Here is a 26,927-nt window from a genome sequence, read left to right as displayed (position 1 = left end):
TTCTCCTCTTACTGTCGCACAAAACTTAGTGAGGCTTTCTCTCTCTAGCCTAGACCAGTGGTTCTCAACCTTTTTTAGGCCACGACCCCCCAAAATAATCATATTTGAACTGGGGACCCCCCCCCCCCACACACCCTGACAAGTACTTGGAATGTAGGAGTTGTGGCGTTACATTTTGTGAAAATCCCTATTTTCAAAAATGTTGCCTCTTTCTCATGTTATTTGACAATTTGGCCAATGTTTAACCAATTTTTATAGAATAGTTTTGTTGATTACTTTTGAAGCTGTGGTCTTTTTCTTTTCTTTCTTTCAAATGTGTTGAGGTAAGGTAAAAGTCCTTTAATTGTCACTTCACTGTCATCTGGGGACCCCCCCCCCCGGGGGGGGGGGGGAAAAACATGTGAGGACTCCTCTGGAACCACAGGTTGAGAACCACTGGCCTATAGGCTACTTCTGAGGCTGTCACTTCACCTCAAAAATAAAATGAATAACTTTGGACTTTGTGTAACTGCAACCAAATATTTTTCTTCAACCCTCATTTATATATATCAATTCACTGCTGCGCATAATTCAAAGTGCGTTATGACCCCATTGTGGCTATTCAATCTCTTTCCTTTTTGGGGTCCCCTGGCTTGCGCTGAGTGGGATCCTTTGTTTCTGCATTGCATTCATCTGTGAATAAACTTGGGATGCATAATTGGCACCACCTTTCAGACTAATATTGTAAATAATATTGTCAGTCATTCAGTCTTGAATAAGCATTGAAACTGACTGTGTAAAGAAGGCCGATTCATACTTCACCATACGACAGTGTTGTGTGGCGAAATTAGAAGACAAGCTCACAACTTGTTGCGGACGCCTTGTGAACTTGTAGCTATTTTCGGCGGAGCATAAATTAGGCCTACCCCCCCCCCCCCCCTCTCTCTCTCTCTCTCTCTCTCTCTCTCTCTCTCTGTCTCACTCTCCCTCTTCCCTCAAGCTCTCATCTCTTTATGGCCTCCTCCACTCCAGGGTTATGACCGGCCTACCAGAGCTGAGAGTAGCCGTATCCACCGTGTAGGCTGCCAGAGCTGAGAGCACCCCGTGTAGGCTAGCAGAGCTGAGAGCACCCACCGTGTAGGCTACCTGGCCGGACTGGTGGGGGTATAATATAACCGAAACCATTAACCCCAACCCCAAAGAAAAAAAACTAAATAAATATTGTTAATTGTACCATATCTAAATCAAGCCCTCCAGATCCGTGCAGATAACTAAAGAGGATAATATTAAATCACCCAACATTCTATGGTGCATAAAAAAAACTCTCAGAAGAACTTTTAGGTCTCTAGAACACTGTCAAATTAACAAAGGGTAGGCCTACTTAAACTCTCTCTGTCTCTCTCTGTCTGACTCTGACTATCTGTCTGACTCTGACTGTGTGTGTGTGTGTGTGTGTGTGTGTGTGTGTGTGTGTGTGTGTGTGTGTGTGTGTGTGTGTGTGTGTGTGTGTGTGTGTGTGTGTGTGTGTGTGCGTGTGCGTGTGCGTGTGTATGTGTGTGTGTGTGTGTGTGTGTGTGTGTGTGCATGCATGCTTGCGTGCGTGTGTGCGTGCGTGCGTGTGTGTCAGTGTGTGAGAGTGAAACTCTCTCTCTCTCTCTCTCTCTCTCTCTCTCACTCTGTGTGTGTGTGTGTGTGTGTGTGTGTGTGTGTGTGTGTGTGTGTGTGTGTGTGTGTGTGTGTGTGTGTGTGTGTGTGTGTGTGTGTGTGTGTGTGTGTGTGTGTGTGTGTCTCTCTCTCGCTCTCTCTGACGTGGGGGTTTGCCCTCTAAATAAACTTTGCAGCGCTAGGAGGGGGAGAGAGAGAGAGAGAGAGAGAGAGAGAGAGAGAGAGAGAGAGAGAGAGAGAGAAACGGCAGAGGGCTGAAGTCATCAGCGGGCCATACAGCCGGACTGACTGAATAGGTCCTGCACGCAAAGCAGAAAAGCGCTGAAACTGCGGAGATTAGGCTGTACTTTGGTTCAATTGCCTGCTGCCGACAGAGAGAGAGGGTGTGTGTGTGTGTGCGTGCGCTGCTGCTGCGACAATCAAATCTGTTCTGATCAAATCTGATCTGTTGATCGTCACACCTCATCGAAACCCGACTTTATTGGCACTTTATTTCATAGTAATAGAGGTGGGCGTGTGACGGCGTGCACTTTTGGTACCAACTTTGATGCTGAGATGACGCGAGGACCTTCTTCTCCGCGCCTGGCATGACAGGCTACTAGAAACCAACCGGGACGCACAGAACAGGCGCATCTCCAAAGAGCTTCTTATAGAGAATTTACAGCTTGGAATACTGGAAGGAGAAATCAGATCTCTATCATTTCTGAATATCTCAAACTTTCTTTTTTTCTTTAATTTAGAGTAGCAGAGTAGAAGTAATATTTTTTAACCCCTTTTTCTCCCCAATTTAGTTATGCCAATTATTTCCTCTAACTTTTTTCATGTGTTAAATCCATGGTTCTGCTTTCCTCCTGCGCACAGCGGATAATAATATAGCTATTTTTTTCATCTTCTTTTTGTTGTTGTTGAGTAATGCTCTCAAACACGGCACGGATCATATAACTGCTACCTGATTGATTTCAGTCTGGCTTTCCTGGCTCCATATGAGGATCCTATCCAGGATGTTACTGTCCAAGCGGCCCAGGCATCATTGGGCCATCACCGCACATTTTTATCAACACATTATATCTCATGCGTTCGCAACGGGCTGGGGGTCCTGCTCTGTCTAGGAATTCTTCTATAGGCCTGCTACAGACCCCACACCCACTGCCAGCGTGTTGTAGCGGGACACAGCGGAGTCATCATCATCATCATCATCATCATCATCCAATCAGTGATTATAGGTGGACATTGACATTGGCTTGTACGAGTCTCATCATCTGTGGGCTAACTATGCAATTACAACTGATCTCCTTTGTTTTGATCACCTGGCACTGCATGGAATACACTGGTTGTCAGCAGCACAGCAGCGCCAGGCACCGGCCTCACAAACGTGAGTAAAAAAAAAAAAAAGCTCAAATACTTTAAGTTAAAGGGCGCATAACGAGATGCTGCCTGATGGTGCGTCCTCACTCTCTTCTCACCCTGCTCTATGCCAATGGTTCTCAAAAAGGTTTACATTTCAAGGTCTCCCCTTAAACTCTGACAGTGTACAAATGGAACCAAATGGACCCTACCGGGTCCATTTGGTTCCATTTGTACACTGTCAGAGAGAGACGAGTTACAGACTTGTAAGGGTCAATTTAGAACCCCCTAAAAGGAACCCAGAGAGAGTCCATGGATGGAATCAACGTTGAGAACCACTGCTCTGTGCACTCGTCACCACATTCAGCGCAAATTCAAGCTACATTTTACTTTAAAAAAAAAATGTTATATATATATATTAGCCTATATATTATTATTTTTTGTCGGGACAGTCGGGATAACAATAATTAAACATGCTAGGGACACTTGTTACCGCAACTTTTTATAAAACAAGAAACAAATCTGTCAAGTGATACACGCTTCACTGCAGTGTAATCACATTGATGTTTTCAATTTTCATACTAACTTAAGACGATTTCTAGGCTATAGCCTATAGCCTATAGGCTACTGGTTGGCCCCTTTCTGACAAGATCCATAACAATTCAATTTATTGCGTAAAAACAACTCCATTCCATTCATTACCTTACAAGAAGCTTCCAATCCCGGTATCCAATCTTATTCTCTTACCATTTAATATCCAGTCCTGGAGAGTTTCTCTTTCGATGCATTGTGCTCCATCCATCCATCCTGGACGCTGCAGTCGGTCGGTAGCTGAGCGTTGCATTCAGTCCCCTGGTTCCCGTCGCTCTCTAGCGGTCAGAACAGTAGCCCGCACTATGTGTGGGGTCAGTGCCTAAACCAGTGGTTCACAAACGTTTTAGCTCAAGACCCAAAAGAGAAATTAGACGTTTGCCCGGTTCCCCAAACTAGTGAAAATAGCAGATCTACAAAAAATGTCATGAATAATATTTAAACATTTTAAAAAATCCATAAATTAGAAAATACATTTTAAGAAGTAGTGATAATAGCCGATCTACAAGCTCACAACGCCGTGTTATGAGCTTGTAGATCGGCTATTATCACTACTTCTTAAACATTTGTTTTGGGATTTTTAAAAATTATTATTCATGAAATTCTTTTGAAAAATCATTGCATTTTTTTTATAATTCATGAAAAATGTTGAATTTCTTTGGATTCAAAAAAATAATAAAATGTTTTTTGACATTTACTCGTGACCCATAAAAATGTGTCCATGACCCACAAATGGGTCCCGACCCAACGTTTGGGAAACAGTGTAGCCTATTCAAGGTCCCACTCATGTGTTAAGTATAATTAGTTATTTCCCCTCTTTCTTCCACGGAATGTATAGCTTTGTTAATGTCTGTTCGCGATTCGAGTCCTTCCAATGTGTTACTGTAGCCAGGCCACAGTTCTCCCCTGACAGCAGCGAGCCAGATAGACTCATTAAAGATCATATAGTCAGACTCTGTAGCCTACACCAGTGGTTCCCAAACTTTTACATTTCATGGTCTCTCCTTAACTCTGACAGACAGTATACAAATGGAATGGTTCCATTTGTATACTGTCAGAGTTACAGACTTGTAAGGGTCCATTTGGAACCCCCTCAAGGAACCCTGAGAGTCACTGGACCCCACTTTAAGAACCATTGGCCAACGCTATAGCCTTGGATCAAGACGGTCATCGAACAGTCTTGTATCAAGAGGCTATGCAGGCTATTGGTTTGAGCAAAATCCAGATATCTGCCTGGCAGAAACAATAGGAAGCCTACTTTCAGGCTATACTTTCCACAAGTTGTACACTTTATGTGGTTGTAAACTGAGGAGAAAGGATCACTTTGTAGGATTTTTGACCATGCAGGTTGCTATTTATCTATTTAAATATTGCGCTGTGCTCTAAAATGTTGTGCTAGGCTTACTTAAGATGGAAATCATAACTCACTTTAATTACCACTCCAAATCCGAGATAACGCTAAATGTAGGTCCATCAGAAGAACAAAGGAGACACCACATATTGAGAAACGGTCCTCTAAATCTCTTGGTATTTCATATCCCATACATCACCCCTACAGTCCAACATTATGTCTCATCTCTTGAGCTATGACCAGCGTTTTTCCATGACACTCTGAAATGAGTATCAATAAAGTATATTTTTGTATTCTTCCTACGCACACTTTATCACTGAGGGTGTCCAGATGTGCATTCTGACCAAGTCTGCTAGAGGAGAGCATGCATAGATAACTGGAATATTCCATGTATCACCTGCCAGCGTGGCTTAAAACTGTTCATGATGTGCAATAATAGACTTTAAAGTGATGTTTTTATCTCTGCCACCTGTGGTTGAATTCTCATTCTGCATTTCTTTCTCTTCAAAAGTTTGCGCGTCGCTCTGTTATTTGAAACCTCGCCGACCAAGAGAAGTCCCTGCCGTTATTTTAAACAGGTGTACAACACCAATTAACACAGCAGTGGTTAGTGTGTAGATGGTGAGATCACATGTTGTTTTTATGTATTGTTTATGTATTGCTGGCATCTACAGAGTTATGCTCGCATAGCACTGAGATGTACTTCAAATGAGCAAGGAGCTGTGCTCACTTTGGCCAGACCAGACCCAGTTCAGTTCAGTCCAATATAATTTGGTTCAGGCTTTTTGAGGTAAGCAAGGATCAGTGGGCTCTGGTTCAATAATAGTCTTCAGCAGAAATAGAGCAAACAAACAAAAGTCGCCCTCAGACAGAGGAGAGGAGTAAAAAACCTTTACTGTATGTGTTGACTGTAGAAGTTCATTTTACATGCTTACTTTGTTGCTCCCCCAAGAGGAATTGTACAGAAATCCTGCTGTCACTAATGTAGGACAGATGCAGATACACTGGACTACAATGTCTGTATGCTTTTACCATACATCTCCAGAAGCTAAGAGATCCTTTGAAATGTTAATTTCTGTCTGAAAATGTAATGGAAAAGGATATAAGACTGGGAAGACTGGACAGACACAGAGAGAGAGAGAGAGAGGGAGAGAGAAAGAGAGAGACTATGTTTTGACTACAGTCACACCTGATTTTTAAACTATTCCAGGACCAAAATTGGGTCAGTGGCCAGTCTCTTCTGATTTATAACAAGAATAGCAGTATGTTCTGATGAGCCTGTGTCCCGAGATGAGATACCAGCATTCTCAGTTGAGCTCATGTTAATATGATCCCATCTGACTAAGAAATGCACTCACTCTGCATTGAGGGTTAAGCAAGAAGAGTGAACTTCTGCCTTCCCGATTGGCGAAGCAAGCTTTGATGGAATTGAGATGGACATACATCGGATGCATCCACAGATATCAAGGAGGATGGAGGAAGCAAGTGTGTGAGGGGGGTGAATGAGTACACACTACTCAGAGAGGAAGAAGGGGCAGGAGAAGGAGAGAGTCAATGACCATTCAGTCAACTGGCCAAAATTACCATGCGAAGGCTGGGTCAGATCTCCAGGCTTCCTGTGAGTGATGATGCATGGGTACTAACCCCCCCCCCCCTCCCACCCCCTCCACACACACACACACACACACACACACACACACACACACACACACACACACACACACACACACACACACACACTAACCACATATTTTAGATTTAATCTGAAGGGAACACAATGAGAAGGGACGGGCATCCATTGTGTAGCATGATGGAAACCTTAAAAAGACAAGGAAGACATTAAAGAATTCATTGTGAAACTTGAACAGAGAATCACTGTCTGTGGTTCCACCTGTCTTCTATTAGACTATAAAACTAATATTTTTTCTGTCAAACTGTATATGTGTGACATTGTGTGTGTGCGTGCATGCGCGCAGATGCGTGGTGTGTGTGTGTGTGTGTGTGTGTGTGTGTGTGTGTGTGTGTGTGTGTGTGTGTGTGTGTGCGTGTGCGTGCGTGTGTGTGTGTGTGTGTGTGTGTGTTTCTGTGTCCATGTGTTTATGCATTATGTGAGTGAGTGTGTCAGTCTGTGGGTATGTTAAGCAAGATACCACTGCCCAGCTGAGGGTGTGTTGGTGCAAGTGCAAGGGCAAGGCCAAATTCCTGTGTCTTAAGGCTTCTCTGAATCAGGGCTGCTTGGCAGGAACACATGTGGGCAAATGGACAGCAGTTGTAAAGATTGCTGAGATATGTCAAACACAGTACCATGATATATGGCAAATTGGCAGCAAAATGCTGAGCTGCGAAGAGTGGGAGAAATGCCAACTCAAACCCAGTGGCATAAAATGTGTGTTTGAGAGAGAGAAACCTCCCCCTGGACACCTGTGGTAGCCATCTCCTTAAAGCATATATATAAACTAAGTATTAGTGCTGAATACCAAAAAGGGACCAAAGGATCCAATGTCCTAGACATTGGATCCTAGACCTGAGTTTTAGAGCAGGAGTATAAAACACTGCACTTTACTGATGGATTAATCTGTTAAGTTCTGTCCTCCCCTGTACAATATGATACAGCCACAGAAACCTGCATGCATGCCCTTGGCAGCATTAGCTCTTGGACTGAAACATTGTATTACGTGACTTTAACAAACCTCCTCGACTGCTATACCCATAAATATAGTGATGTAGCTGCAGTGTAGGACCAGAAACTATCATTTAAGGCAAGGGTTCCCAAACCTTTTAGGCCGCGACCCACCAAAGTAATCATTGTTGAACTGGGGACCCCCTAAAATAATCGTATTTGAACTGGGGATCCCTCACCCTGACAAGCACTTGGAATTGTTGGCATTACATTTGACTCGGTTCCACAGATGAATATTGTGAAAATAGCAGATCTACAAGCTCACAACGCCTCGCTCTGCGAGGCTTTGTGATATTTGCCAGTTTGGCCAATTTGGTATTAAAAAAAATTATTTGGCGACCCCAGTTTGGGAATCACTGTTCTAAGGTGATTTCATCTGTGTTGCAGTTGTATTTACTAGACTTTAGACTTTATTGTCCCCAAGAGAAATAATCATTTCCACAGCACAAAATAACAGCAATGCAGCCACATTAACAATGACATAAAATGACAGACACGCACTCAGGCCTGTTTAGTGACGCCTGTTTTTTAACCACATGAACTGTCTGTAGTGCCTCAATTCCGGGGTGAACGTTCGGTTATTGGCTATTTTTGACGAAGATATTTGTTGTCGAGTGAAAACAGCAAGGTGCCTAGTATAAAGCCACGGGGGACTGTTACTTTTTGGCGAAAACAACCCACATTCAATTGCCCAACTATGGAATGGAATATCGTGGCGACACAATTGTTTTTCTCAGATTCTACGAGACCCCCCTACGTCTTTTAAAGCGATCAGCGGGTGGATCTGTGCATTTTAACCTCAATTAAATTGTAATTGTTCTGCAGAATCTTGCATATCCAGTTAGCCTTTTTCATGAGCTGACATTGTCTGGTACATTATATACTGTATCAAGTTTCATGAACCTACTGTACATATTGTAAAGTTTTAATGACATGGACATGAATTGATAAATCAAAGCATTTCTCTCTATTAAAAAAAACTAAACACATATTCTTAAAATATATAAATTATTATGGGATCTTAACAATAACATTTTTGTGTATTATTCAGGTTCTATATCAGTACAGGAAACGTTTCATTATGTGGGTAAATGGATGCCTGGGTCTGATGTTACTCTGGATTTGTTTTTTGTTTTTTTTACCAAAGAATGGAGTAACCTATTAGCATGATACCCTGAGATTTGGATCCTATTACCTTATTTAAAATATACCACTTCAGAAAAAGATAGTTGCTGTGGTTTGTACTAATTAGAAGGACAATTATGAGCTTAGTAAAGATCTCAGACAGAGCAAACTCTCAGCTGTTTGAAAAAGGAAACAAAAGACACTTTTAGAAATTAAATAATTGTGTTATGTAAAAGAACAAACAAACATGAATGCAGTAAAAATGACCTTGCACATGATATTGATCTCTGCACTATCAGGACACAGGTGGTGATAGAAAGAGGTTGAGAAGAAAAAAAGTGTTCATTCCTCCATTGATTCAAATAATTTAAATGAAAGCATTATTAGTTGAGCTGCGAAGCAATTGTAATGAGGCTATGTATGTATGTATGTATGTATGTATGTATGTATGTATGTATGTATGTATGTATGTATGTATGTATGTATGTATGTATGTATGTATGTATGTATGTATGTATGTATGTATGTATGTATGTATGTATGTATGTATGTATGTATGTATGTATGTACGTACGTATATATGTACGTACGTATATATGTACGTACGTATGTACGTACGGTCATGGAACTATATAATATGTGACATGTTGTGCAGTTTGGTGGTCAAAGGTCACGGTCAGGCCACATAGCTCAACTAAACCTATGTTGCCCATGTTCCTAGAGAATGTCTCACAATCTGGTCATTACCTTAATATAATGGCTAACTGATATGGATCTGTCATGGTGATTCACATGGATTTGGCTTTAGATCAAATGCAGTATGTATATGTGCATGGCTACCATCACTCTGAAACAAAGTGGAGAGTGAATGGAGAGTGAGAGATTTGTGGTGCGCATATCTCTGCCAGGCTGGGTGGCCTACCCATGCAGGGCTGTGTAAGTTGTGGGTAAGTTGTAGGCCCCTCTACATTTGATTGCAATTTGGGCTTGATTGGATGTTCATGATGTATGGTGTCTTTTTTTTAATAAGAAATAGACACCTCCTGACACTAAATTTGGACCTCCTGACACTAAATTTGGAAGCCAATTACATGCAAACGTATGGCTTATCAAAAACCTGTTTGACGCTTTGTCACATGACACCTGAGATCATGTGTACCTAATTTGGTGAAAATCAATAGCAAATAGCATATCTGATGCCACTTTGATCATGGGTCAAAGTGAAATTGCTTGGGGTTGATCAGACGATGATATTTTGGCCTTCTTTGTAAAGTAGGCCCCTCCTGCACATTTTGGAAGCCAAATTAATTAGCCAATTGGAATGGAATGTGACAAATTGGTACGATACATGTTCACATGATTACAGAGATAATGTGTAGTGATTTGTCTGAGCTTTGAAAAAGAAATTGGACGAAGAGTAGTAGTAGTTTTTAAGAAAATGGCTGAAAATCTAGGTAGGACAGAAGCTGGGACTTTATGGGCAGTTGAATCATTTTCAGGGAATCCAGGGGAAATTAATGTTGATTGTATGACCTAAGGTTCAAGAATTTTAGGCCAAACCATAAAGAGGGCTGGTGTAGCACCACCTTCGCACAATGGCACCTTGAGGCCGATTTGGAAAAATGAGGGTGGAGTGTCTGCCTTGGCCTACTGGCAGCGTGCGTGAAAAGTTTGCACACACACGCACAAACGCACGCACGCACGCACGCACGCACGCACGCACGCACACACACACACATTCTCACACACACACACACACACACACACACACACACACACACACACACACACACACACACACACACACACACACACACACACACACACACACACACACACACACACACACACACACACACACACACACACACACACACACACACACACATTCTTCTGGTAGGCTACACCAGTCAATCAAATGACCCACTCACCCCTCATAAAGAAAATACTAGTAAACAATAATAAATGAATGTTGGACAAATCTCTACAATGGCTACTACCTACTGTTGCCATGATGTTTATCTTGAACGATACTGCCTCACAAAACCAGAGTAATATAGCAGCAACAATTAATCTCGATAAGACACCCTGCTATCAACACTCTACCTTTGTCAGAGTACATGCCTAGAGAGAAATCGAAGTCTCTCTTTCAGTCTGTGTTTTAGAGACAATTGGATGCTGTGGGAAAATAATCTGACGAACAGATAATAAATGTGAGTTATGTTACTGTTCTTTTGCACAAATGTCATGGTAAGTTGACAGACAAGGAAATTATAAGTTATTTTGTTTAATTTCTCAGAAAGTCATCCAAGAAAGTTGTTGGCCTGGGTGAATGTTAATTGTTATAAGTTTTATTTGTTATTGTAGTTATTATATCCAGTAGCTGTACAGATGTTTTGAGTTTGTCTGTTTGCATGCATGTGCATGTTTATGTTGCTTTGTCTATCTGTACACTTAGATATGTCTAGGACAGAGCCAAAACATGTAAACCCTAAAATGTTATGTCAGGCAGTGGGACAAACTCATGAATCGCAGCATATCCTAATTGACCTGATGTGTGCACTATTACAGAGAAAAACTGAAAAACTTTAAACACCACAACACCCTGCACAGTGAGTCCTATAATAATAAAATCTGGTCCTTACAACATATCTCACTCAGGAAATTGGTCAATTTGGACCATCAAAGTCAATCTGGAAGGATTGTCTGCAATGTTGACATTGAAATCAGTTACACCCTAAAAGCCTTTTGTTTTGTTTTTAAGCTCTCCACAAACTTGGTATACTATTACTGAATAGAAATGCATGTACATTGTCTATTGGATTGTGAATCCAGCGCAGTTAAATACACAATATAGCTGTTCACCAGAAATGTTGAGAGAGGATGTGCTCCATCAGAAACTTGGCCATATCTCTGGTACTGTTTGTCCAACCATCATGATGTATAGTGAATACCGTATGTTTAAAATGGGTCAGAAGTTGTCTGCAAATGCATTTTAAAATCAACAAACGGGTGCGCCACAAATGCCAAAGGTTGAATCTCTTTTAATCTGCTCATTTGAAATTCATCTTATTGAAGAGCATCTCCTCCGGAACAAAGAATCATTCAAAATGCAATGCTTGGTTTTTGTTCCTATATGTGGTTGTGGACTACCACATAGTGCTTCTACTGTAACATAAAGGTTTGAACTATAGTTATAAGTTTGCTAAACACATGGAAAACTATGTTGAATATCCACACACACAGATTTAAAGTATATAGGCGCTTTGGAATTTGTGGATGTTTAGGATGTTGCAGAGTGCAGACCATCTGCCTGCGTGTTCTTTGTAGGGTGCAACGCTTTGCAATCATCATAATATGGAATGACAGACTGAGACAGGGCAAAGAGAGCAAAAAAGAGAGAGAGTAAAGGAGACACGAAGACTCAGAGAGAGGCTTGTATCACTGAATAAGTACCAAGGAATGCTCACAATGTTACTGTAAAATGAGACAATATCTGGTTTTTTTTTGTCATTCTGTTTTTACCACAGGAAGACTTGCTTCTCACCATAGAAATATTCAAAGTTCACTCTTCGCTACAAAGTCAGGGACTTTTGGTTTCTTTGTGGTTGGGTTTTATATGGAAATGCGAACAGAAATGCAAACAGGATGACACATGTACAATACAACATACTTGTACAAGCTGGTAATTTCTTATCTCTTCTCTTGTTACTTTCTAAGAGTCAGAATTTAATACCCGAACATGATAGAGCCATATTACCATTGTACGCTGCTATATTTACTGCAAAATCCTGAGTGTTAGGTTAAGTTTGAGTGTAAAACTAAACCCACCTCACGGTTAGCTCTCAGCTGCTTGGCTTCTCTCTTGAGTTCATAATCTATGCAAAACATAACACACACTTGGTCTTCAAAGCATAATAGAAAAGGTTATTCGAGGTCAAGCTGAACTAAATTAATTGTAAGACATTGGACCATATATCTTACAAACTGACTTCCTGAACTATTGTCTGGGGCCCCTAATGGCTCTCTTGGGGCTACTTTTCTTGAATTCATAGATGGCATCAGTCGTAATTTGTTTTTAAAAACCTGCTTTTCAGGTTTAGACAAAAATTTGTCATTTGCTTTCCTGCTGCTAGCTTTTCCCAAGTCCTAAAACTGATCCATATGTGAGAGATCCCACTTAAAGATTTTTCTTTTTTTTCTGGTTTGGTCCCAGGCACGGACAGAAAGACGTATTTCAGCTGTGAGTTGACAATTGGGATCCTGGCATTATTATTTGGGTACCCACAAAACTTGTGTGTGTGCACACGAGCACGCATGTACGTGTCTAAAAGGTTTATGCAAGAAGATGGTTACCAAGCTATAGTGACTAATTGCCACTTAAATATGGCTCATTTTCACTTTGTTGAGGTGCTTGTGTTTTCCATTGAATTGTTGTCTTTTCCACAGAGAGCACGGGGTGCCAGCAGAGTGGCTGTCTGACCTGCTCAGACTATAATGGCTGCCTGTCCTGCAAGCCACGTTACTTTATGCATCTGCAGCGGAACGGGATGAAGCAGATAGGGGAGTGTGTGCCTTCCTGTCCCCGGGGATTCTATGACACACGCTCCCCAGACAGAAACACCTGCACCAGTAAGTGACTATGCCACAGCCAAATCCTCAGTTTCATGCTTAAATAATCCATCGTATGACGGTGCCTCGCACCAAAAATAGACTGTCTATAAGCCCACAATGCGCCACATACGACAAAGTATAAATCAGTCTACACTAGGACTTTACCGTAAAGCTTTTACAATTACATCAGTTGTTTTATATTACTCTCATGGATTATTTTTTTTACAAAAGCATTGATCAAACTGACAAAGAACACAACTATTTTGGGAATAATACATAGAAGAACAAATACCGGTAGGTATACAGTATATATGTATAGTGTTAGTGACCTGTGAAGAACACTAGCTTTTTCCCCCGTACTCAAGACAAACACATGCACAAGAAAGAATCTCAAACTTGTCATGAGTCAAATTTGTCCTCTTTATGGTATGTTTTAACTTGCACATAATAAACACAAGCACAAGTTGGCTATGTGGCTCTGAGACCTTGTCAAAATACATGTCCTCTGTCCATATACAATTCTTTAAAAAAAACAGCCACAGAACCTGTTGCAGTCCTACTGGCCCCAATGCTAGTGATATATGTTCCTGTTTGCCAGATACGGTCATGCTCACGAAACTTACTAGCAACCTGATTATTGCAAAGTTGGATCGTCTTCCCTGTTCAAAACGTCTTTGTACTGGAAACATAGGTCACCACCCACCCAGTAAAACACATCCATTTGTCTGCAGTGACCCATATTCTCCTTTCCCAATGACATACGCAGACATACAGTATGCACACCCAGACGTGCAGGCACACACACACAAACACACATGCACTCACGCAGGCACGCACACACACGCACGCACGCACGCACGCACGCACGCACGCACACACACGTGCGTGCACACACACACACACACACACACACACACACACACACACACACACACACACACACACACACACACACACACACAAACATAAATGACACCCTGTATATTTAAAAGGCAGTATATACACACGATAACTTGTGCGGTTAAATAAACGCCAGTGGTGGGTCTGTCATGCATTTCCCTGTCAGAGTGCAGACCGGAGTGCGACTCCTGCTTCAATAAGAACTTCTGCACGCGCTGCCGAGCAGGATTCTACCTTCACCTGGGCAAATGCCTGGAGAACTGCCCCGAGGGGCTCGTCCGCAGCGACGCACAGAGGGAGTGCGTTCCCAGTGAGTATTTACTGTGATCACATGTTAGTAGTCAGAGGGTAATATGGGGATACATCGACAATTTCGGTTATAAACAATGACATCCTTAGCGTTAATTTATCCATTTGTAACTCTTGAGAGTGCACATATAATTAACCACTTATTTGTTATTATTTGTTTATTATTCTGAGGGAGAAAATAGCATAGATCGGTTATTTTCAGCGAAAGCTTTCCCCACAATAACAGACAACAGAAAAGTCCCTAGTACAGAGCCCTGAGGGACTTCGCTCAACCATATGGGTTTTAAGGGGTTAACAGTCAAGGTTTCACAGTGTATGGTGACAGACATGACATGTGTGGCTCTCTGCAGAGTGTCCTGCGGAGTGTGACTCATGTGTGAACAGTGACACATGCACACGCTGCCGACCAGGCCTGTACCAGCTGATGGGACGGTGCCACCACGTCTGTCCCGAAGACTACGAGCCCGATGACAAGCTCATGGAGTGCACCCCGCAAGGTCAGGCTTGTGTGTGTGTGTGTGTGTGTGTGTGTGTGTGTGTGTGTGTGTGTGTGCGTGCGTGTGTGCGTGCGTGCGTGTGTGTGTGTGCGTGCGTGCGTGCGTGCGTGCGTGCGTGCGTGCGTGCGTGTGCACGCGTGAATGTGAATGTGAGTGTGAGTGTGCGTGAGATATATCGGAATTAGATGATGTCATTCACATGAAGCCCAGTGGCAAATAAGTTGAATCCCAAACAACCGTCTGGAACTTTCAAAATACTCTTTATTCAGTAACAACGTTTTGTTTACATGGTATAGTTTGTTCTATCATGTTGTTACAGAATAATGATTATTTTGCAAGTTCCAGACTTGGTTCCAGACTTAGTTTGTGGGATCGTTCTCTCCTTTTTACGCTTGTGATTGTTCTGTTATCCTGTGCACCTGTCGTGCCAATGACCCCCAAATTGATATAAATATATACATGGCAGCAGACCCCCACCTGAAAATGTTTTGTGCCAGGAACCCCCAGAAGAGAACACTTTCAAGATCTTTCAGAAATGTTCAAAAATAGCAGATGTACAAGCTCGCAGCACGGCACACATTTATAATGGGTTAAGGTGTGCACCGGCCTTTAGTCAAATATATTTAATCCACCTTGGACAAGAATGAGACTCGCTCATAGCCTTTGCTCCTAACTTATTTATAAAAGTTGTTATCATTATCAAAAACAGGAGAGAACACAATATTGCTAGGCAGGCACTACAAACACAGGACAAGCTCCATCTATTTGGGCCATTGATCCAAGGTCAAATTAAAAACAATGAATATGTCTCTTACTTAAACAGTTGACCAGTTATAGGACAGAAAATAGGCTATTTTTACTGATGACGTTGACACCCAATATGTAGAACCCTACCCATTTTCGTTACTCTTTACTCCTAGTTGTATCTGTCCTGTGTTTCATAACTGTGGTACTGCGCCATGACAGATCAATAAAGGTTTATATAGAAGGATGTTAACATTTTTGATTAGGTTACGAAAACAGAAAACAATTTAAACCGTTTATGTGACCTTTGACTTGGACTATGACCCAATTACCTCCAAAGTTTGATCAGCTAATCAAGCCATGGATCATTACCCATCTTTCCTGAAAGTTTCATGTCATTCTGTGATAACGGTTTTGTATAAAGTTGCAGATTGACAAAAACAATATCCTCACAGCTCAGCTCAATAGAACATTATTTTATAAGCAATTTGTACTATATCTGACAAACCTATGTTTGAAAAACTATTCTGGTAAGAAGAAAATAATGCAGTGGATCATAAGATAGCAGGATGAAATAGAATAGAACAGAATAGAATGGAATCTTCTTTTAGGATATCATATTGACACAAAACAAAGTCCTATACCTTCTCCAAGCCACTGACATCAACCTTCTTTCCTCCACTGGTCTGACCGTGGTCCACAGTGCACTGTGAGGTGGGTGAGTGGGGTGAGTGGAGTCCCTGTGCTCGGGCAGGGAGAACCTGTGGATTCAAACGGGGCCAGGAGACCAGGACACGGCAGGTCCTCCAGTACCCATCGCCCTTCGGAAACCCCTGCCCGGAGATTTCCGAGATCAAAGAGTGCCTGGTCAAAAGGAGGAGATGTCCAGGTAAATGCAATGAGGATGTTATCGATGATGATTGTGAGGAAGAAGGAAAATGCTGGTGGTGCAGAGGTGTGGTTTGGTGGTTATGTTTCTGGCTTATCTATACCACAGGCATTCGTATTGTCTGTCTGAAGGTGGTGTAATCCCACCATTTCCATCAATGTCTCTTTTGCAAAGTTTCAAAACAATGGGCGTAATGATAATCCCAACCCATCAAAGTTTTAAAACTGTTCACATGTCAGATTTGACGTGTGAACACACGTCAAAACACACGTCAGCAGCTGCACATGTAACATGCTGTTGATTCCTGTCATTCTGACCATCAATGCTTCTAATAATTTGTAATATGGCAGCATTTCAGTTCTCTATGAAACCCAGACTTGCTGCTTCAGCCTGTATAATCTGAACTAGTCATTCTTCCGTTAGGGACTATGGCTGTTTACTCAGAGGATTTTCATTGTGGTTAGAGCAGAGGACAGAGGGGGGGACACACATGTGTGATGTTGCAATAGGGTTGTTGTGTGTTTTTCCCCCGAGACCTTTTTCGATATTTAAACAGTAAAACCGCTTGCTCTGCTTCTCATAAACATGGGATCGCGTGATCATCTCTAATGAATTGAGTGCAAAATGCTTCTCAGACTAGAGTCGTAAAAAGAAATAAAGGCATGTGTCGTTATGAAGATTTAGTATTGTTTATGCGCACGCAAGTGCACAGTAAAGTACACGCAGCTACATCACTGTGTTTAGGACGTGTGAAGGTGCATGCATGCCAGTATGCATCTGTGTGTGTGTGTGTGTGTGTGTGTGTGTGTGTGTGTGTGTGTGTGTGTGTGTGTGTGTGTGTGTGTGTGTGTGTGTGTGTGTGTGTGTGTGTGTGTGTGTGTGTGTGTGTGTGCGCGCCTGTCTGCGCATCATTAAAGTGGTGTTTTGTGGCTGGTTGTTTTTCAGCCGTCCATGTAGTGTTAAATGATACATCACAGACAGGCTAGGAGGCTGCGATCCAGTCCCCTGGGGCCTCACACTCTGACTGAACAAACACAGTGAATGTGTGAGTGTGTGTGTGTGTGTGTGTGTGTGTGTGTGTGTGTGTGTGTGTGTGTGTGTGTGTGTGTGTGTGTGTGTGTGTGTGTGTGTGTGTGTGTGTGTGTGTGTGTGTGTGTGTGTGTGTGTGCGCGTGCGTGCGTGTGTGTGTGTATGCGCGCGCATGCATGCATGCGTGTGTCTGTCATTCTGCTCCAGACTCTGGAGCAGAATGGTCAGTTCAACATCAACATCCTCCCATAGGGGGGGCACGCAGCGACTGGGGATCAGAATTGCTTTATCCCCACAGCTGCTGGTACACACACACACACACACACACACACACTAGGGCTGTGTTGACACCGGACTCAGTCTTTTCCCTATATGTTTCGCCCAGATCGACGTGGTTTTGAGGTTATGTTTAGGTATAGTTTACGTGATAGGGTTAGGGTTAAGGTTAGGTTTAGGCATACTTTCTGTGAAGTTAAAGGTTAGGGTTTAGGCGCCACACCAAAGGAAGAGGGAGTCCCGTGTTGACATATTCACAGCCAAAGCAGATACAGATACACTCTCTCACAGACATGTGAGCGCACACACATGCACAACAAACAGCATGTCCAACATGGCTCACTGAAATAACTACAAGGCTCACACTCTAGGTGGTAATTTGTAAAGAGAGTCTACTGCCTGGATCCAATCTGTAACGCAGACAGTGAAATGTGCCCTCTGTCACCCCTGTCTCGTGCCTCAGTGTGTGTGTGTGTGTGTGTGTGTGTGTGTGTGTGTGTGTGTGTGTGTGTGTGTGTGTGTGTGTGTGTGTGTGTGTGTGTGTGTGTGTGTGTGTGTGTGTGTGTGTGTGTGTGTGTGTGTGTGTGCGCGCGCGCGTGCATGTCTCACTGTCCTCCATCTGCCACTTTCACTCCCCCTCTTTCACACTCTCTATCTCTCTCGATTCATTCTCTCAGCTCGTTCCCCTCCACACAGACGCCTGCACACACACGGATACACACATTCCCTCCCGTCACTATAGCACTCCAAAGAAAACAACAGGCCACCTCTCTCACCCACCCCACCCCTGTCACCTCTCTCACCCACCCCCTCCCCTCATCACTCACCTCCCTCCCTCATCACCCACTCTGCCCCCTCCCCTCTCTCAACCTCACCTACCCCGTCCTCTCACCTGGTCCACCCTCTCATCCCTCTCACCCACCCCACCCTCTGTACCACCATACCCCGACCCAACCCCTTCTCCCTACCGGGGATACTGGTTGATTGGGTCGGCGCTGAGACTTGGTGTGGAATTGACCGCTTCATTGGTCCCTCCTGAGCCTAGTGGAGTCAGAGAGTGAGAGATGATGGATACAAAGCTGCGTGTGTGTGTGTGTGTGTGTGTGTGTGCGTGCATGCGTGCGTGCGTGCGTGCGTGCGTGCGTGCGTGCGTGCGTGCGTGCGTGCGTGCGTGCGTGCGTGCGTGCGTGCGTGCGTGCGTGCGTGCGTGCGTGCGTGCGTGCGTGCGTGCGTGCGTGCGTGCGTGCGGTTATCGACCTTGCCACCGTGTGTTATTACCCAGCTGCCCCGGCCAAACAAGAGTTAACTATGTGCCCTGTCAGTGTCCTTTCCTGGTTGTTTATGTTGTGAACACGCTATGCAGGTCAGTGGTCCCCCAGCAGAGCCCCTTCTCCTGTCCTAACAAAAATATCAAATCTACAAACTACAAGATCTACTGTACAAGTGAGCTATTGGGATATTTTCGCTGCACTACACCACCATACGACGAAAGAAGTAAACTCATAGTGGTTAACACAGTTTTACTGTGTACTTGTTTTTTGATCCTCCCTTTATTCTCCTACAAGTCGGATGCCTTTCCTCATCCTCCTCCTTTCCTCTCCTTTGGCCCCTTCTCCTCCTGCATCCTGATCACTTGATCTGTGCTTTTCACTCTGTCCCGCCACTCCTTTCTCATCCTCTTCCCCTACGAATCACCTTGTATGCTTTGACGTGTCAACAATTTATCTCCTTCCCTTTTACACAGCGACACTCTTTGATTGCCAATGATGAGAATGACGAGATTTTGTGTTTTCAGTGGTTTTACGCTAGATGGCGCTGTTCGCTAACCTATGAGTCACCATTTGAGTCTCAGTGAAACAAAGAAGCAGCAAATCACGTGATCGCAAAAAAACAACCACATTCACTTCCATGTTAATGGATTTGGAAAAATTGCCTTTTCTCTGCATTATGTTGCTTTTTGGCGAAAACAACCTACTTTCAACTGCCAATATTTATGGCATAGATGATCGCGACGGCACGCTTTTTTCCTCCCGATTCTATGAGACTCGGATACGTCTTTTAAAGCGATCGGGGGATCGATCATACTGGAGATAAATATTCTATGGTTTTTCAAAGGTTAGTGAAAACACTCGATCATCGCTGGCAGTGGCTTAGCAAAAATGATTTATTTCGGGCAGTCAAAGAGTTAAGAGGTATGTACACATCGGGGATGTATTTTTTGTGCGATTAATTTGCCTTAAAATCTATTTTAGTTTGTTCGTCATGAGAATACATTCACATAGAACGTGAATATTACTCACCAATAAAGTGGTGTAATATTTATTCTGAACCAGGTAAAATGTTCTCAGTTTCCGCACTTTGAATAAAGTCCTGTATAAATGAAGTATCAACTGTATTCATAGTTTTGATGCGAATAACTCGCCGGCGAGTATTTCACATTTACGTATAATTTATTCGTCACGCCCCTGGTGTGTAAAGGCCTTTAGATGTGATTTCAAGTCTTCAAGAGTTGGCAGTAAAAAATCCCAACTTCCAGGAGGAAGTGATTAGCTCCTAAAAGCGTAAGTGGGTGATATCGTCTTGCAACAAGCAGAAAGCAACAGGAAACAAGAAGACAAATGCAAGCCCTGAATGTCAGGGGAAAACCTTGGCTCTGCTCATCCCTTATCCATGAGTGGAGATTGTGAATGTTTATACACATCCTCACCCGCCTCCATGCCTTTCAAGTTAACGCTGGTTAATTTGTCCTCCGATCGACCTACTGTTCACCTCTCTATCTCTCTAGCCGGATAGATTGGGTGCCCTCTGCCAAACTTAACCCCTTAAACAGGCCACCCCCTGCACACGTACACGCACACACGCACACCCAACCCCACACACACACACACACACACACACACACACACACACACACACACAATCATGCCTCACCCCTCCACACATGCAGTTCCCCTCCGCATACGCATATATACACACTCACATACAGAGACACCCCCCGACACACACACACACACACACACACACACACACACACACACACACACACACACACACACACACACACACACACACACACACACACACAAGCCAGCACCAACTAAGTGAGGAACGTTACATACACACGTACATACACACAACACCCCCCCCTGCACAATAATGCTGGCGGCCGCACGGCGGGCATTCCTCCTACAGGACAGGCCAGAGCCTTTAATCCCAGCCTGGCTCCCGCCAGAAGCCCCCCGGACGACAGCACGCCTGCCACGGAGGATGTGCCATCATTACACTGATTGTACAAACACAACATGCATGCATGCACGCACGCACGCGCTCACACATGCACACACACACACACACACACACACACACACACACACACACACACACACACACACACACACACACACACACACACACACACACACACACACACACACACACACACACACACACACACATGACACATCCTTGCTCTGTCTGTTATTGTCCCCTCACTAAAGCCTAAAATATACTTTGTCATGTGACCATATTGCTCTCCGAAAACCTTCACTTTCACGTTGATGTTTTTTCTCTCGAAAATTCATTTTTTTCATGGTTGTACAACAGCTCTCTGGTGTACTCCCTCCCTGGTCTGTCTGTCTCTCACTCACTGTGCCAGCATGCCAGACAGTCTATGACAGCTTCTCTCCCAGTAAATCCCCTCGGCCCCGTTCGGCGGTACAGTTTACTGGCCAGTGTGTGCTCTGTGTGACCATTTGAGCGTTCTAGAAGTTACAACCATCTTTTCAGCAGAGTTAACAGCCATGAATGGGTTTAAAATATAATTAGCACTGTGAAAGAGACTGAGAGGGGATAGCACAAATGACTGCAGACATTCCTCTCGTCACCTAATTATTAGAGAACATAGAAACAATACAATAGTAATCGTTTATACCCTGAAGAAGGCAGTTGTCTGAAACGTGGCTAGACCTTTATGTCTAGTCTTTATTTTTATTTCTTTGATATTTTGTGGGGGCTTTTTCTGCCTTTATTGATAGGAACAGTAGACTGGCAGGAAATGGGGAGAGAGATGGGGGGATGACACGCAGCAAAGGTCGTCGGGATCGGGAGTGAAACCCACGACACTGGGTGCCCAGACGGTTACACCAACCGTCCGGGCCAAGACTAGTTTTTTACAATACAGTAATTCACGTCCTTTTTTTTCTTTTTTACAATAAAGATATCAGAGAATGCTTAATTGGTAGAGATCTTATGAAGAGCTTCTGTGAGACTAAAAGCGTACATCACATATTGAGACCAGACACAAACCTTTTTTTTTACCCAATTTAGGGCCTGAATTAAGTTAGCAATTTGAAGAGACAAATTCACCACTCATTGCGTTACTAAAGCATGATTTATATTATGAGTATAAATTAAGCATGAGAGATACTATAATCATTAACACGATCCTTTTCCAACTGCTTCAGCTAGTTCGAAGAAATATTTAATTTCTCTATCGATGTGTGTTTGTGGGTCGATGTTAAAAACCACATTTAAGTGCAGTGTTGGCTATACACAGTAAAATACGGAGTGTTCATTTTATGTTGTAATTGTAAAGATTGACCCTTTTTACGCTGTCACAGTTAACACTCCAGATTTGACTGTGTATAGTGTTGTGCAACGCTCAGCATAAATGGAAAAAATAACATATAACGTGAGGTGGGATTGGTTAGAGAGGTTTCCATCTGCATTCACTAGTACAACCTCAGAATTACATCAGTATCAATTTATTATCCCTACACATTTGTGGCCAATCGATTCCAGATGAGATTTTGGTATCCCTGTAAAGAGCTATCTGCTTTGTGAGGTATTATGGTGACCACGCTTGGATGTATTCACATGAGATAAATACATATTTTTTTGTAGATCAGCTATTACTGCCAAATATTCACAGATTTGTGCCAGATGTTTGTTTAATTTGATCAAATGTTTGTCTATGTTTGCCTATTATGACATGCCCAGAATAGGGGTGCTAGGGTTCATGTGGTTAAACTTGACATGCTGTACATCACCTTTTAATACTATAGACTAGAATCTATCTTTACTCTCAAGATCACATAGGCTAATGTGAATTCTGTTTTAGGGTACATTTTGTTTGGCAATCAAAAACATTTGATAAATGTATGCAGTGGTTTAACTTAAGTACATTTACTCAAGTACTGTACTTAAGTACAATTTTGAGGTATTTTTTACTTTACTGGAGTATTTCCAATTTTCTGTACTTTTACTTCTACTCCACTACAATTATTTGAAAACTTTAGTTACTAGTTACTTTGTAGATTTTGATTATTATTACAAATCCTACATTACCCACTTCAGACCTATATACATTTCGGCCATTTGAAAATAGCCGATCTACAAGCTCATTGCGATGCATTGTGAGCTTGTAGATTTGCTATTTTGAAAAGATATTATACATTTTATACATTTGAGAACATTCTGCATAATGAGCACTTTCTACTTTTGGTGCTTTAAGTATATTTTGATGCCAAAACTTTTGTACTTTTTACTCAAGTAAATTTTGATTACCGGACTTTTACTTGTAACAGTGTTTCTACATTGCAGTATTGATACTTTTACTTAAGTAAAAAATGTGAGTACTTTTTCCACCACTGTAAGGGTCCATGCGCCCCTTGTCGATACATGCAAGATTGATCACAAACTGCTCCAAGTCCAACTAACAAAATGCAGGTTGGTTTGATAAACGCTCCCCCTAATGATCTCAACATTGGCATGGATTAGGTTTCTGCTTTGGCTCTGCAAAAGCGGAGAGAATACAGTGTGACTAATCTGTTGATCTTATAAATAGTTATGGTGTCAAGGCAGAGAAAACATTGTGAACCCAGAGGACTTCCTGTGTTGAAAGGGGAGAGTGATGAGTCGAAATGAGTCAGACCACCAAGATACGCTATCTGTCCATCAATTCATCCATCCCTTTTAGTGGACTTTGTTTGTTGCTTTAATTTTTCAACAAAACCTCTTTCACACTGCACCGTTCGTACACAGACAGTGCATATGCATATATGAGTAGCCTACATACAGGTTCATTTGTATGTGTGTATGGGGGCAGGGGCCATCTCCTCTCCCCCTCACAACTTGTATACCTCTAAGGTCTTTCATTACTCCTGCTTAAAGACTAAACACAGTTGGCTGGTAGGGCCCTGTATCGCTTTGAGTGGACCCTTGGAATGTATGGGTCAGGTCTGGACTGGCAGAGCAATGGTGAGCCCCACTGCCCGGTCCAGGCAAGGAACTGGGCTGATTAATGGAGAGAGGGAGAGGAAGGGAGTGCGGGGGGTGCTATGAGGCAGACGGGGGAGGAAGAAAGAGATATGGGTCTTTCTCTTTCGCTCCAACTCTATCACCCCTCTTTCTCTCTCCCCCCCGTGTCCATGCCTACTGCCTACTTCAGCAGTTTCACAATCCCCATGCATCCAGCCAGTCAGCCAGCCATCCAAGCAGGCTGTGGTGCTCCACTCCAGTCACACATGGACAGCAGCAGCACAACAACAGGAAAGGGCCCCTGGTTTCACTAGCTAGATCTGTCTCCACTCGCCCTGGGGGTGTATCTTGTTATTATCATTAATAACTTCTGCCTGAGCTCCAGCAGATAAACCTCCAGCATTCCTAAACTCCTTGTTTTGTTTATGAGATGGTGTTGCAAGAGCAGATAAATTGGGGGGTTTATTTAAAGGCTTTCTATTTTGGACAAAGCCTGCTTATCAGACGAGTGGATTGCAACAGCTGAAAGTCTGACAGGGTGTGGCGTCTGTCTGTGGGGGTAGACTGACATCTTGTGGCGAATGGAGAACATTGCATGAATTAATGTAAAAATCTACCACATAGCACAAGTTAGTATATGGAAGTTATAAACTTTTAAACATTAAATTATCCATGCAATCTTTCGCATTCTAGGAGTTTCACATTTCTTTCTTTCATTCTTCTGTCCACCACATTGTTTTCCCTGTGGGGAGAACTCAGTCAGAATAACAGCACTTTTGTTAACAAAACAACGCACCAAGCAGGCTATGTGTGAAATTAAACTGATTTGGCAGATGCTGGTTTGAAACGGCTTATGCTGGAATGAATGTATGAACAGTATTCATGGACACTGGACCACAAAGAGAAACCTCTTCAGTACCAGCCAGAACAAAAACAGATGACATGATGATGTGGTGAGGATTACACTGTACTGTATGTAGTCCCACATTTTACATGACATGCTGAGCTGACTTTATCCTCTTTCTGCTCTACTCTTTTCGTCCAGGAGGCAGGAGGAAGGCTGAGCGAAGGGGGGAGCGGCGGAATCGCAACAACCGGAGAGACAAGGACAGCCAGGAAGGGCGCAGGGAGAGGAAACGTGAGAGAGAGAGGGAACGAGAGAGGGAGAGAGAGACAGGTGACCGTGAAGACTCTGAAAACAGGAACAAAACAGAGCACCGGCACCGCAGAGGCCAAGACACACACCTGGCCTCACCGGAGGAGGATGGCACCACAAAGTAGCGCTCCACCTTCAAATGACTCAACCACCTTCCTCCTTTCATTCCCCGATTCCTTCTCCTCCCTCCCTTCCACCCCCACCCCGCCCCCCCCCACAACCCCTCACCGCAGGGGTGCTGCTGCTATCTGTATGATTTGAATATACTGTTTATGCACAAAGAAAGATGGGGCACATTCAGCCACAAGGCTTGGGCCATTATGGACTTTAAAACTCCTTTTCTTTCTACCCTCTCCACCCTAGCCTCTTGTTCACCGCTAAGAGTCTCTCATCACGTTCCCCCCCAACTTGCATTTTCCTGAAATGCATTAGAGAAATAAGACTGCTGTTGTGACTGGACAAGACGAAAAAAAGAGCAAACATTTGGGAAAAGTGGAGGACTGATAGGCAGATGGATGGACATGCGTATTGGAGGGACATTGAGGTTATATTATGTGCTTGTTGATATGGTTATTTAAAGGGGCCCAGGTACAACATTGCGCCTTTTTTTATGTAGATTTTGTGACATTATGTAGAATCTTTGTTTATTGTTGTTTTTATTATTTAGATGTCTTTACAATTTTGCTTATTTGATGTGTAATTTGTAAAAAAAAAGAAAAAGAAAAAAAATAACAAAAAAATAACTTGTTTGCTCGTCATCTTGTGACATCATCACCACCACCAGTGACAGAATGGAACAGATGTAGCTGCATGTTGTCATTATGTAAGTCAAATAAAATGGACTGAATGTTTTGTCATTGGAAAAAGGCTGCAGAGTGGGGAAAAATCCAAAAATATATATTGTTTCTTCTGTATCTCTGGGAGGGAAAACCCTAATTTGGCCCAAATTAATGACTAATTTAATCTGTCACTGGTTCTGCCTATTGGCGCAAACAGGGTCTGTGCTTTCAATAAAGCCCCTGACCAGAAACCAAAAGTACCTTTATGTCAAATAAAAATATAATGGGTTTGTATGCGTCTGCGTTGCTTTTCATTATCTCTTTACTTTCTGTGTAACCTTTCTCACATACATATTCAGCACAAGAAGTGATAATCACATGATATATGATGACATATTGTCGCTGTTGGGCAGAAAACTTTTATGTCCAAAACTGTAACTTTTAAGGAAATGGAAAAAAAGGAAACCAGTGATCCAATGGATCCAACAGTTATTGGAAACCAGGTCTTGTTAAATACTTTTCATTGGTTAAATATTTATAAAACCCACATACGGACTTTACCACTGTCAACATGCCGTCCCTATTTTGGGCATGTCATAGGTCATGTAAAACATTGTTCAAATCTACAAGATCACAGCACATGATTGGCTGTTTGTGGTCATACAACGAAGTATAAAACAGCGTATTAATGTATGAAATAAAGATTAAACATGGAGATCCAAGGTTTTTACCCGACAGAGA

At 42.8% G+C, this 26,927-nt stretch overlaps 1 protein-coding gene across 2 annotated transcripts; it reads left to right on the top strand.

Annotated features, from left to right (window-relative positions):
- Positions 1–1,890: 1,890 nt before the first annotated feature.
- rspo3 (R-spondin 3) lies at positions 1,891–26,476 on the top strand. Of its 2 annotated transcripts, none has more exons than XM_080425344.1 (6): positions 1,891–3,016; positions 13,185–13,367; positions 14,416–14,559; positions 14,909–15,055; positions 16,503–16,688; positions 25,300–26,476. In XM_080425344.1, exons 1-6 carry the CDS (start codon positions 2,716–2,718, stop codon positions 25,530–25,532), a joined length of 1,194 nt encoding a protein of 397 aa, XP_080281470.1. In that variant the 5' UTR covers positions 1,891–2,715; the 3' UTR covers positions 25,533–26,476. The 2 variants fall into 2 exon arrangements, with proteins under 2 accessions (XP_080281470.1, XP_080281469.1); XM_080425343.1 differs by having other exon boundaries at positions 25,297–26,476.
- Positions 26,477–26,927: the final 451 nt, after the last annotated feature.

The sequence above is a fragment of the Gymnoscopelus braueri genome (assembly GCF_963280865.1).
Source record: "Gymnoscopelus braueri genome assembly, chromosome: 4".
NCBI lineage: Eukaryota > Metazoa > Chordata > Actinopteri > Myctophiformes > Myctophidae > Gymnoscopelus > Gymnoscopelus braueri.
Note: the sequence above shows the minus strand (reverse complement) of the source record. Positions and strands in the feature narration are given on the sequence as shown.

What these genes read in the sequence shown, in the direction of transcription:
- rspo3 (XM_080425343.1), top strand. Translation starts at nt 2,716, where the DNA reads ATGCGTTCGCAACGGGCTGGGGGTCCTGCTCTGTCTAGGAATTCTTCT. An exon ending in CAGGCACCGGCCTCACAAAC is followed by an intron (nt 3,017 to 13,184) that starts GTGAGTAAAAAA and finishes TCTTTTCCACAG; the next exon opens with AGAGCACGGGGTGCCAGCAG. An exon ending in ACAGAGGGAGTGCGTTCCCA is followed by an intron (nt 14,560 to 14,908) that starts GTGAGTATTTAC and finishes GGCTCTCTGCAG; the next exon opens with AGTGTCCTGCGGAGTGTGAC.